The 14,275-nt window shown below is 38.0% G+C and overlaps 1 protein-coding gene across 2 annotated transcripts; it reads right to left on the reverse strand.

Annotated features, from left to right (window-relative positions):
• Positions 1 to 1,099: 1,099 nt before the first annotated feature.
• On the reverse strand, positions 1,100 to 13,682 carry ccdc177 (coiled-coil domain containing 177). Of its 2 annotated transcripts, XM_046855637.1 has the most exons (4): positions 13,605 to 13,682; positions 13,296 to 13,464; positions 8,171 to 11,308; positions 1,100 to 1,867 (listed from the first exon to the last, which is right to left on the reverse strand). In XM_046855637.1, exon 3 carries the CDS (start codon positions 11,300 to 11,302, stop codon positions 8,765 to 8,767), a length of 2,538 nt encoding a protein of 845 aa, XP_046711593.1. In that variant the 5' UTR covers positions 11,303 to 11,308; positions 13,296 to 13,464; positions 13,605 to 13,682; the 3' UTR covers positions 1,100 to 1,867; positions 8,171 to 8,764. The 2 variants fall into 2 exon arrangements, with proteins under 2 accessions (XP_046711593.1, XP_046711592.1); XM_046855636.1 differs by having other exon boundaries at positions 13,296 to 13,650.
• Positions 13,683 to 14,275: the final 593 nt, after the last annotated feature.

Raw genomic sequence — 14,275 nt, forward strand, 5'->3', positions numbered from 1 at the left:
TAAGGACAAATTGTTCACTTGCTGCCTAATAAGTCCCACCCACTAACAGGTGCCATGATGAAGAGATAATCAGTTTTATTCAATTTACTGGTAATAATGTTATGATGTTATGCCTGTTTGATGTGTGTTTGTGTGTATGTATATTATACTAGCCTTTTTTTTTATCATCACTCTGTTCTTTAGTTGCTTCTTCAGGATAGTTTCAAATTTATTCATTGATTTTATGTATATCACGTTTCTGTCTTCAACATTTCCCACGTATAAACAACTGTAAACTGGTTATACTGTAAAAACCTATGAATAATAATCATGACATTAATACTGTAATATTTGTTTATCATTCCCGCACACTGCACTCTGTTTAAATAGACAGAACGCAATATTGTATTTTCTACAGGACTCCATAATAATCAGTATATCACTGTATAATATTATATATCTTAAATAAATGTATTGTGTGAAACCTGATAAATAAGCAATCATTTTTATTTTTAGTTCACAGATCTTATTCTGTAAACTTGTAAAATGTAAAATTAAAATACGGTGTAATATTAAGAAAAGGTAATACAAATAAATATTCAAAGGAAAGTAAAAATTTTTAGAGAATGCCTATAAAGGGATGAAACACAATCCCAATATACGCGATACATGATTACAACTTGCAAATAACTGAATAAAAAAAAAAATAAATAAATAAATAAATAAATATATATATATATATATATATATATATATATATATATATATATATATATATATATATATGAATTGATCCACTTATATAGATAGATAGATAGATAGATAGATAGATAGATAGATAGATAGATAGATAGATAGATAGATAGATTTGTGTCTCAGTTGACAGTTACATTAGAAAATACTGTATGTTTTACGGTATTATAAAATAAAATTATACAGTATAATCGGCCAATAATGAAAATATATCGCAAGTTTTTGTGTACATGATATTAAATTAAATTAAGTAAATATTTAATGTTTCTATTCTGTGTACTTCATAAACATAAAACAAAATGAGAACATTTCTATGAATTTATTTATTTGTTTGTTATTTATTTATTTAATAAAATAATTAGACATATTATCATTCACTGACTTTATTTCTCTTAATCATTCATACAGCATCCTATTCACAAAACAGTACAGTTGTAAGCGGGTTTGATCATATATTTCGAACAGATCCGTCTGTTTAGTTGTTTTTGTGTCTTCACCGTCTTCTTCTTAAAACAGCTTTAATATTTTAACTAAAATGTGGTGTTGGACCAAAAAAAACAGCACTTGACTGATACACAAATGTAATCGTTTCAGTTTTAGCATTAAAGCTAATGATGTATTGTACTAGTTAATGGGACCTACTTTTTTTACCTCCTAAAAAAAAGGAAAACAAATAAATCAATAAATCAACCATTAAGTTTGTGACAGCCAATAATCATCCAATATGTGAGTTTTACTCTATTGTACATAAATGTTCATATTTTTATTTCATACACTGAAATACCCTGCATTTCCAATCTAAATTGAAACAGCTCAAGCGGATGCACACTATGATGCAAAGAATTTGAACATAAAATTATGGCCAAACAGCATTTTTCCTAGTAGTCTAAACTGTAACAGAACCCCAGCAATGGTATGACGAAGAGCTTTTATCCCATTTAAAAATGTTCTCTATGCCTGATTCTGTAGCTGGATATCTGAAAATATTTCATTTAAATGTGTATTACAGTCACACGTATCCTAACCGATGTGAAATTAGAGCGGAATAGGAGTTCTCACGCATTATCATCCTTGTGCGTTTATTATGAGCAGTCTGCAGCTCATGCAGCGGAGGCCACCTTCATCATCTTCACACCTACAGTACATAAACATATGAAACAAACAAAATATAACTTTAGTATTGACTTTCAGCACAATACATTTGGGAATTAATATGCATATGAAGGTTTGGACAGAAACCACTGTTGACCCCAGGTATTATAAACTACATAGACAAACTGTGGACACCTGACTATAAGATTCGTATGTGCTTTTGAACATCCCAGTCCACAATGAATCCCCATTTGCTCTTATAATAACCTCCACTCTTCTGGGAAGATGTTCCACTAGATTTTGGAGTGTGCTCATTCAGCCACAAGTGTGTTAGCAAAGTCAGGCACTTATATAGGTGAGGTGAGGTGTTTAGTAGGGTTGCAGTCAGAGCTCTATAGTGGAAGATCTTCTCCAACTAATGTGAAGCATATCTTAATGAAGCTGGCTTTATACACATTTTTATGTGGGAACAGGTTTGGGTTTCCGAGTTCAGATGAAGGTAAAATTGAATTCTGTTGAAATCCTATACAATTGGGTGACTTAAACTTTGTGGTAACAGTTTGTGAAACAACTACAGTGAGTAAAATGAGTTTTTGAATACCCTGCTATTTTGCAAGTTCTTCCACTTAGAAATCATGGAGGGGTCTGAAATTGTCATCGTAGGTGCATGTCCACTGTGAGAGACATAAGCTAAAAAAAAAATCCAGAAATCACAATATATGATTTTTAAACTATTTATTTGTATGATACAGCTGCAAATAAGTATTTGAACACCTGTCTATCAGCTAGAATTCTGACCCTCAAAGACCTGTTAGTCTGCCTTTGAGATGTCCATTTACATTTACATTTACATTTGCGGCATTTAGCAGACGCCCTTATCCAGAGCGAGTGTAGTGGAGTCCACCTCCACTACATTTATTATCCTAAATTAGATGCACATGTTTGAGGTCGTTAGCTGCATAAAGACACCTGTCCACCCCATACAATCAGTAAGAATCCAACTACTAACATGGCCAAGACCAAAGAGCTGTCCAAAGACACTAGAGACAAAATTGTACACCTCCACAAGGCTGAAAGGGCTACGGGAAATTGCCAAGCAGCTTGGTGAAAAAAGGTCCACTGTTGGAGCAATCATTAGAAAATGGAAGAAGCTAAACATGACTGTCAATCTCCCTCGGACTGGGGCTCCATGTAAGATCTCACCTCGTGGGGTCTCAATGATCTTAAGGAAGGTGAGAAATCAGCCCAGAACTACATGGGAGGAGCTGGTCAATGACCTGAAAAGAGCTGGGACCACTGTTTCCAAGGTTATTGTTGGTAATACACTAAGACGTCATGGTTTGAAATCATGCATGGCACGGAAGGTTCCCCTGCTTAAACCAGCACATGTCCAGGCACGTCTTAAGTTTGCCAATGACCATTTGGATGATCCAGAGGAGTCATGGGAGAAAGTCATGTGGTCAGATGAGACCAAAATAGAACTTTTGGGTCATAATTCCACTAAATGTGTTTGGAGGAAGAAGAATGATGAGTACCATCCCAAGAACACCATCCCTACTGTGAAGCATGGGGGTGGTAGCATCATGCTTTGGGGGTGTTTTTCAGCACATGGGACAGGGCGACTGCACTGTATTAAGGAGAGGATGACCGGGGCCATGTATTGCAAGATTTTGGGGAACAACCTCCTTCCCTCAGTTAGAGCATTGAAGATGGGTCGATAACCAAGGAGTGGCTCTGTAAGAAGCATATCAAGGTTCTGGCGGGGCCTAGCCAGTCTCCAGACCTAAACCCAATAGAGAATCTTTGGAGGGAGCTCAAACTCCGTGTTTCTCAGCGACAGGCCAGAAACCTGACTGATCTAGAGAAGATCTGTGTAGTGGGCCAAAATCCCTTCTGCAGTGTGTGCAAACCTGGTGAAAAACTACAGGAAACGTTTGACCTCTGTAATTGCAAAGGCTACAGTACCAAATATTAACATTGACTTTCTCAGGTGTTCAAATACTTATTTGCAGCTGTATCATACAAATAAATAGTTAAAAAATCATACATTGTGATTTGTGATTGTGATCTGGATTTTTTTTTTTAGATTATGTCTCTCACAGTGGACATGCACCTACGATGACAATTTCAGACTCCTCCATGATTTCTAAGTGGGAGAACTTGCAAAATAGCAGGGTGTTCAAATACTTATTTTCCTCACTGTAAATATGGCTCAAGTTTCCAAATACTTTTGTCTAAATATTATAAAAATCCCATGTCCGAGGAAAAAGCAATTATGCCAGGGAAAATGTGAAATACAATACACCAGTGGTCCCCAACCCCCGGTCGTATTATTTTATTTCATTGCATTTATCCACCACACCTTAAAGGCCGGTCCGTGAAAATATTGTCCGACATTAAACCGGTCCGTGAAAATATTGTCTGACATTAAACTGGTCCATGGTGCAAAAAAGGTTGGGGACCACTGCAATACACCATCGATAAAGATTCTCATAAAATTAATTACTCAAACGTCATTTAATTATTACACTAATGTACAATCAGTAATGCTGTGTTGTATTTGTTTCAGAAGTGTACATCAGTGCACTAAATGTAGAAATAATACGAATACCCACAGCAGGACCTAAAATCTTCTTAGCTTGTTAGGTTTTCCTTTAATTAAGAGACCAAGCAAATTAAGAGCAATGCATTGTATGTCTCGAAATACAGTGTGTTGTGGTGTTCGTCATAAATATAAAGGAATGCTTGCCAAGACTGGGGAAACATGGTGTCTAACAAAAACCATTCAAATACCAAATTTTTTAAAGCAGCACGCATTTTCTGAACAAGAAAAAACATCTCAATGAAGACACTGAGAGTCTGGAGGTGAGTGAAAATGGAGACTGGGGCATTCAAATTAAGTTAATGACAAGGTAATAGAATTTCACTTAGAACGAAGGTATAAAATGATATTTAAGTGGATTGGCATCCCAGTAAGGCACTGCTGGATCAATAGTGAGGAAGTGGAAGCTGTATCACACCACTCAAGCACTACTTGGGCATGGTCCTTTCTCTTAACTTTGTGATGAATGATGGGAAAAACTACATTGAGGGAAAGAGGTAGGTAGATAGACGGTGGATGGATGGATGGATAAACAGACAGACAGACAGGCAGCATAAGTGCAAAAGAGTGATCCAGACTAGTGAGGGAAACAGGGTGAGGTAGTTTGCTATGTAGGTAGACAGACAGAAGCACATCAAAATTGCTGACTGGATGCAAGGTTGACTAGAAAGAAATTATTGCTAAAAAAGCGATATGAATGCACAAGAGTTACTCAATGAAGCAGTCATTTTTGTTGTTTTTTTTTGTATGATAACATTTTATTTTAATTAATTCTTCACGATAAGAGACAGCTGCAAACCTCATGAAAGTCCATACTGATTTGCTGCTGTTTAAATAGTCAAGAATAGTGGCCAATATCAATATATTTGATGGCTAGAAGTTTCACAGTAGTAAGTTTCAAATGTAATACCTCAATTTATATCAGCCCTAAAGTATAATATGGTTTGTGTAACATCATCCTTTATGCTTTTATTTACATCTTCAGAAGCTGGGTTACTTGTGACAGTTAGAAAAAATTAAGGTAAAGTCCAGATTGATTATCTGTTTAAAAACAGTCCAACAATCTGAAAGAAACTGGAGCAAATTCATCTGGAAGAATGGGTGAAAATCACTCCCAAACAGTGCACACAAAGCTGGTAGAAACATACAAAAAAAACCCATACAGTATAGTCTTGAATAATTAAGCATTTCCAGTTTTGCGGATAAATAATAAATCTTCTTCTTCTTCTTTCGGCTTCTCCCATTAGAGGTCTGCCTCTTTCAACCCAACTACCAGCATGTCTTCCCTCACCACCTCCATAAACTTCCTTTTTGGTCTTACTCTTTTCCTCCTTTCTGGTGGCTCCATCCTCAGCATTCTCCTACCGATATGCCCCATGTCCCTCCTCTGCACATGTCCAAATCATCTCAATCTCGCCTCCCTCACCTTGTCTTCAAAACATTGTACATGCACTGTCCCTCTAATAAACTTGTTTCTAATCCTGTCCATCCTCGACACTCCCAACGAAAACCTCAACATCTTCAGCTCTGCTACCTTCAGCTCCGCCTCCTGTCTTTTACTCAATACCACTGTCTCTAAACCATACATCACAGGTCTCACCACAGTCCGAAAAATGGATAAATAATAAATATTGATAAAAAAAAAACTTTATAAGCATCTCATCTGTATAAGAGACATTTGTAATCCTGTTGACTTTTAAGGTGGTTGAATATTTTTTTTGCACTATATAAAATCAGATTTTTCATTTCTTAACCAATATTTTAGCACTAGCCAGCAATTCTGTACCACCATTATTTATCTGTACTCTTCTTCTGCCCTCCAAAGATGTACTTTGATGAGGTGCCTCTTTGGTCTATTAGCAGTAAGAGAGAACGCTTCTACAGTAGATCCTGTGCCCTCCCACCCACATTCCCCTGATCCTTTGGGAATTCATCAAAGGCCTGGGCCACTGTTTTAACTGCACATTGCTATGGCAACTACTGAATGTGTCTCAGGCTTTTTCCATTTCTGAGTTCCCATTTTTTCCAGGCAGGAAGATTACGCAATTGTACAATTTGTCAATTTCAGGTCCAGATTATCTGACTGCTGCAACTTTTTTGTATTCAAATGGTGAACTGTGGGCACAAAATGTACTTCAACTGTTGTGTACTTGCGCTAAATCTGAAAGCTGGATATCATTTTCAGAGAAAAAAAACAATAAAAAAACGGAGAAGTATGTAATCATTTATAACAGGTTAATGATTTATAATTAAATATTAGGTCTCTAAATATTTATTACATTTCATTACAAATATCCAGAGCAACCTGCCATATACGTCAAGTCAAGTCAAGTTTATTTTTATAGCGCTTTTCACAACAGACATTGTCTCAAAGCAGCTTTACAGAAATCAACAGTCAAGGTGAATGGTGTGTATTTATCCCTGATGAGCAGCCATGGTGACTGTGGCAAGGAAAAACTCCCTTCGATGTTATGAGGAAGAAACCTTGAGAGGAACCAGACTCAAAAGGGGAACCCATCCTCATTTGGGTGACATCAAGAGTTTGATCATAAATCTTTTAACAATACAGAACACTGGAGAGTGAGAACTAACATGAGTACTGGAGTATTAGATTATAAGTAATGTTCTTTCTACAGTCTTATCCAGTCTTTTTGGTTAAAACCTTGTTAGCCAAGTGTACAACTGCAATTTTCTTTTTACTTCTGACAGAGTAGATCGTTGCATTTTAGCATGGTGTGTGCTTGTGCTTTTAAGGTCTCATTAGTCACTATTAGTGCTAATTATTTATCGTTGTTAGCTAACACCGTTTCAGCGATGGAAACTAGCAGTGATGGCTGAAAACCCCATGAGAATTTATATTAATTTGCTACGGTGTCTTTTTTCTTTTTGTCTTTAGGTAAATCTCTGCGAATCTGACTGTTACTAACAGTGATAGATATTTTACTTTCCTATTATTAGCTGCAAGGGAGTTAGCATGCATTATATACAGTATTCTTATAAAAGTGGGTAATCCAAAGCATTACATTTACGACAGCCACCATTATCCAGCGCGACTTACATTTATATCATTCATACAACTGAGCTGCTAAGGGCCCAGGAGTAAAAAATTGGTTTGGCTGGGATTTAAACTCACAACCACTGCCCTGATAAAAAAAAAAAAAAAGGTCTACTTGATTTATAAGGACTGTAATTTCATACCTGTCCAGACAGACCTTAGCTTAGCACCTTATCATCTGCTTCACAGACTTCTCCAATGGTCCCTGCTACTACTTTTGTCTGTTTCTTGTGAGTAGGCTTTTTTACTGACTGTAATAATGTTCCTTTTCAAACACACTGAGACTGGGTGTAGTGAAGGGGCATTGGGAGTATCTAAAAAACAAAAAACAAAAAACAAAACGGACAGAAAGCCTACACAAGCAAGCCATCCATAAAGGCATACGGTTTTCCAAATGAGTTTCCTCAGTTTCTTTGTCCCTGATCTAAATAAATTATATGAGGGCATGTTTTGGATAGACTCCAAAGCCAGAAGTCCCTCAGTCCCTTCTGTCGAATGCTCTAAATGCAATATATACAAATATCTAAGTGCAGCAATCCATGCACATTATAGAACTTTAAGTCCATTGAGTTTGCAATAGCTAGTCTTTTTGTACATAAATGTACATATACTAAAAAGCAGAAGTAGGATGATTGACCACTGCTCCTTTAAATAAACGATCAAGAGAGATTCTGACACATTGAGCATACCTGATTGTAAGAGAATGCAGATCGTCAGCGCAGGTTCATAGAGTCTGATGCTGAACCAACACTTCACTGCTTCATCAGCAGCTGGACTCTGCTGAGATCACTCTTTGCCACGTCCTCACGTAAACCCTGCTCTGTCAGCGTTGTCTTTCACACGTAGGCAAGTCCTTGTTTACCGTCAGCAGGTGTCAGGTTGGGACTTCTATCAATATCATGCAACCACATCTGTCTTATGAAGCACTCTGCACTCTCCTTAGGGTTTAAACAAAATAAGTCATTGATTTGTGATGAAATGGTGACTTTGCTAAATAGTGAACAACGAACTCTTTATAAACAGTCTTCAGATAAGTGGGGCTTTTTGCCATGTTATGAAAACAGGCATACCACTGCAAGCGACTCGTTCACGCACAACCAACAGTTAGCAAACTAAGAGAAATGTATTTTGTTCATGATAAATGGCTCAAGAGTTGGAGAAGAAACATGATTCTGTGAAGAGATATGTTTCAGCAAAGCTGTGGGTCCAGTTTTGTGATGACACTGCCGTGGAGCAACAAGGTGCTCATTTCAATTATTAGCTCAATGTAGAGAGAAGACATCTCACTTTTCATCCAAACTAGCCTGCAGCTGCGCTTCCAGGACCATCTTGTCAAAGGTGCGCATGTTGGTCTCTTCTCGCACTCGGTCCCGGACGTGGAAGGAGGCACGTGCTACTGAGCGGGCGCTTTCTAATACGGCACGTTTTTCACGGAATATCTGTTCGCTCTTCTCAAGCTTGCGCTCTATTGATTGAAGCAACTCCAGCCTCCTCTGCTTCTCCTCTTCCTCTACTTTCTGACGATTAAGCTTCTGAATGCGCTCTTTCTCCAGTCTGCTCTGGACAGCACGCTGGGCTTTTTCTCTGGCCCTCTCCTCTGCAAGCATGGCGGCCTGCTGTACCCGCTTCACCGCTTCCTTTGCCCTGGCCTCCATCTGCTCTTTTTGTTGCCGCTCGCGCTGCTCAGCAGCCTTTTTAGCTTTCTGGATCTGCTGTTCTTCACGCTTGGCTTTTTCCCGCAGCTCTTGTCCTCGTCGCTCCTGTATCTGCTCATAGTTCTCCAGTGAGCGGCTCAGCTTCTGTTCCGTTGTCCGCCGGGTTTCTTCAAGCTCGTCTGCTTTGCGGCGCTCGATCTCTTCGATGAGTGCTATATGCCGACGCTTTTCCGCTCGATTGAGGCCACGGAGCTCCTCCAACATCTGGTGCTCTCGCTCCTGCCTCTTCAACTCTGCAATGGTTAGCTTCTCTTTGATGAGCACCTTTTCGTGCTCCAGCAAAGCCGCCCGCTCCTCTTCCAAGGATTTGAGGTTCTGCTCCTGCATAGACTTCTTCAGCTTCTCTTCACGAGCTGCCTGCTGCAATTTTTGCAATCTGCTTCGCTCTTGTTGCTCAGCTAATTCCCGCCATCGCTCCTCACTTTCGGCCACACGGCGTAACTTGGCTGCTGCTGCCTCTCGTTCCTGCTGGCTGAGTCTTCGCTGCCTGGTGGAAAATTGAGACTGCCATGCTCGATGGCATTGAAGCACTGCTCGCTGTTTATCTCGATCTTCACGTTCACGCCGCAGCTCCTCTATTCGCCGTTCACTGTCCCACTGCAAGTGTGCAACGTATCGTGTCTGACTCATAATATCTTCTTCTTGGTACCTGGCTAGCATTAATGCTGCAATCTTACGGTCACGTTCTGGAACTGCCTTGAGGCCTCGCCGCTTGACCTCTTTTACAATGCGCTCTACCTTCTGTGTAGTCTGTGGAGAGTGACTCAGGTCTCCCAAGCTTAAACTTCGGCCCATCAGAGAGTTGAAAGTAGCTAAGGTGCGAGCACGAGGACTCGAGGTCTTACCCCAGTGATCCCGTGCCCCTTCCCAGCTGTAAGAGGAGGATGCTGACTCTGAAGAGGCACATGTGGTTGTTGTTGTGGTAGTGGTTGAAGTATTAGAAGAGGTAACCTCTTCCTTTCTTCTTTGTAAGGACTCTAAAGAATGGCTTCTCTCTCTGGCTTTTGACAGGGACATAATGTGCCCATTGTGCTGAGTAAATGGACTAGTGATGCCATTAGCAGGGCTTTGTGCGGCCGATTTCGATACAACTGGCGCAAGAGATGAAGACATCCTTGGAAACGGGGAAGGCTTTGGTGTGGACCTAGGAAAAGTGTTTGCAGACTTTAATAGGGTGATAGGTGGTTTTTTGGACACTGGTGCTCCTGTTGTTGATGTAATTGCTTTTGGAGATATGGATCCTTGCGTCCTTCCAGCAGACACAGTAGATAGTATTTTAGGCTGTTTTACAGATATCTCTTTATAAGTGTGTCCAGTGCTTATTGGACGCACTGCTAAAGATGGAGCTGCAATAATTTTACTACATGAACTTGAAAATAAAGGAGATATTTTTGCTTTTTCCTCTGAGCACTGAGGTATATTTTTGGAGGTGGGCTGTGAAACTGGTGTAGATTGTGGTTTTGTTGGGCCACTGCTAGCAGGTGACTTTTTGGCAATGGGATCAGAGGAAACAGAACCATGATTGGTTTGCTTAGTCACTCCAGTGCTGGTATTACCTTGAGGTTTCTCTGAGTCCTGCAATCTGCTGCTATTGTTCAGTGTTGCCTGGAGGGCCCTTTTTTTCTCCTCTTGAACTATTCTTTCTCGTTCCTCTCTGCAGTGTCTGAGTTTAGCATGTCTGTCCTTTTCATACATTTCAAACATCCCCGTCGCGACACGCATGCTATTGACAGGGGCCTCTCGTGCAAAATCAGACAGAGGTCTAGATAGAAGCTCCACTGGTTTGACTCCACATCGTGCACATGCCTCGAGAGAACGAGGGCTGGTTAGCACGTACCGGCTGCCTTCTGCAGCTGGGGAATCAAAGTTGTAAAGGTCTAGATGTAGCTTGGGATGCTCAGATTCGCTGTTCTGTAATTGGCATCCTTGAGGACTATGTTCAGTCTCAACTCTCGGTTCTTGTTCTTGAGAGTTAAGAGCAGACTTTTCCTTTTTCCCATCTTCATCCTGTTTAGGTAGACACGGGGCTTCCGATGCAGCAGCAGGGGGCACAAAATATGAGCATTTGATCTTGTTCTGGTCCTCGGGTTCCAGTGGATCCACCATGGTGAGCTGTTTAATAAGAAAAAAAGAAGGAAAAACAAAATTAATAGAATATAGTTGTTAGTAATATGTATTTGCATAAATTCCACAACCCTTACAATCCAGGACTTTTTATGGATTCAATTAGAAATTATCTGACTGGAATCTACAGGAAACAAATCAAAATATTGAATACTGTTGTTTCTCTGATTAATGCTGTTTTGACCTGGTTGCTGACTTTTGGTGAATAGCCTTTTCTTGGCTAATCTGTGATTGTACCATATTCTTTCCATGTTTAAAAGCTTTATGATGCTGTTTGTTTAATGTTACAAGTGTATTTTTACCAAGCTCATCCAATGCTAAAAGGACAAAGATCGACTTCATTCAACTAATTCACTTCTGATTAGAACCAGTTGACACTAGAAATAATGTTGGTTTTCACACCAGCTTTTACATTTTTTTCCATTAAATAAAACGCCTTGCTAAAATCTATTAGGGCTGTCAATCAATGAAAATATTTAATCGCATAATTAATCACACATTTCTATATTTTCTAAATGCACTTTAAATTAATACTTGTAAAGTTTTTAAGACTCTAATCAACATTAGCATGGACAAATATGCTTTGTGTAAATGTATGTTTATTATTAGTGAAACCATATGCAACAAAGGGCATGAAGACAAAAGTTACATAAAATTAAAAAATAATAATAAATGTTTTAAATTACATAAATAATGACACCAAAATAAACTTTTGCTTTGTTTCCACACGGACGGTTTTAATTAACGGATGTGTGCACCATAATTGGTCTGGGGGATAGGGATATAAGTCTATGATCCATTGCTACAGTAGATGGCGGTAATCATCTACTTAAAAATGCAAACCACCAATTAAGATGAAGAAGAAGATGAGGAGGAGGAAAAAGAAGAGAAGAAAAAGACGAAGAAGAAAATGAAGTAGAAGAATCACTGCCTTTTTTGTTATTTTATGTGAAACTTGAGTTTATTATTTATTTATGTCTGACTGAAGAAAGGATTAATAAATGTGTATTGCATTAAAGGTTTAAAGGTTGTAATTATGCCTCTTTTATATTTATTTATTTATATTTTTAATAATAATGGTCGAACACAAATGCCCACGGGATTAGTCACACGTTAATAAAATTAGTGCTGTTAAAATGAATGAAACTAATTATTAATTATATATATATATATATATATATATATATATATATATATATATATATATATATATATAGTACATATATAGACATATACATACATATAGTATATAGAGAGAGAGAGAGAGAGAGAGAGAGAGAGAGACATGTAATAAAGATTCTGCCTCTAAATAAACACCAATGTCCTCTGCTTTTGGGTTCTCAATCCTGTGATAAGTTTCTAATTTTAAACCCAAAAGGAGAATGTAAGTTATACAACATTAGACATTAATGGAACAGAAGTTGAGCAGGTCTCCAACTTGAGTCCACATTTCTAACTATCTGTCCTGGCATATGAACTCTTCAGCTCTGGTTAGGAAGCCACAACTGCATCTATACTTCTTTATAATATTATATCTCATTATCTATCTATCTATCTATCTCTCTCTCTCTCTCTCTCTCTCTCTCTCTCTCTCTCTCTCTATGCTCTCTACCCTACATTGCTGACATAATCTTCTCAAATGCGTCATCATGAGCTTCACATACACCATACAGTAGAAACACCCAACAAACAGGCCTCATGTTTATACACTAAAACTTCACAAACATCTCTTTAACACCAAGATCGCCTTGAACTAGACATTGTGACATGGTGTAGATGTAACAGAAATGGACTGAATGATTTAAAGGAAACCCTAAATGGAGCTGATGAAGCACAGAGAGCTGGTGTTACTGGAACAGGCCCAGTGCAGGCCCCCACACTGAGCACGAGCCGTGCGATTAGAAACACCATGCATGAAAAAAGATACATGTCGTGCATCTTTAAATACACACTTACCAAGCAAATACACACTTACCTTTCAGCTCGCTGGTTATTTGTAGAACCGTTGTGCAGCGCTGTGCATGTACTAACTCGTGTAGCCCGCATAATAAGCGCTTAGGAGCACCGCATCCTCCTGCATCCGCGATGCGTCTCTCTCTCTCTCTCTCTCTCTCTCTCCTCAACACATCACAATCCCGCCAGGTCTACACACACACACACACACACACACACACACACACACCCACAGCCAGCGATCGGTTACAGATTTTGCACGTTCACAAATGTAATCGGTGTAATCATGTCGGGTAGAGTCCTCCTCTTTTCCCACCATCCTCTTCCCCACCTCATCAGCATCATCAGTCTCCACCTGCGTCCTGCTTCTCCAGCATCCACCACACTGCGCCTCCTTCTGACTGCAGGACAAAAACATCCACACAACCGCCCCCTTTGTCCCTTTAACATATCCCTCATTACTCCTGACCCTTTAGCTTACCCACCTACACACTATTTCTTTATTTTATTTTATTTTATTTTATTTTATTTTATAATTATTTTTAATACATATAAAAATTGACAACTAATACTAAATGAATGTTTTATTGGCTACTTTGACGTTTTAATGGTTATTTTTTATTTATAATAATTATTATGATTATTGTTTAAAATGCAATATTCATCTTTGGTAAAGAAAACATTAATAATAATAATAATAATAATAATAATAATATTAATAATAAAAAAATAATAATATTAATAGCATAGTAATTATTTCATGATTTATTGTTTGATTTATTTTTTTTATTTATTAAAAAGAAAAAAAAAAAAAAAATATATATATATATATATATATATATATATATATATATATATATATATATATATATATATATATATATACACACACACATTTGTATATACTATTATTTATTTATTAATGTTTGTTATATTTAATGTAATTATGTATGTTTGTCTTAAATTTGAGTACACAGTTATAATTTATTATTATTTTTTATC

The sequence above is a fragment of the Silurus meridionalis genome, chromosome 8, assembly GCF_014805685.1.
Source record: "Silurus meridionalis isolate SWU-2019-XX chromosome 8, ASM1480568v1, whole genome shotgun sequence".
Lineage (NCBI taxonomy): Eukaryota > Metazoa > Chordata > Actinopteri > Siluriformes > Siluridae > Silurus > Silurus meridionalis.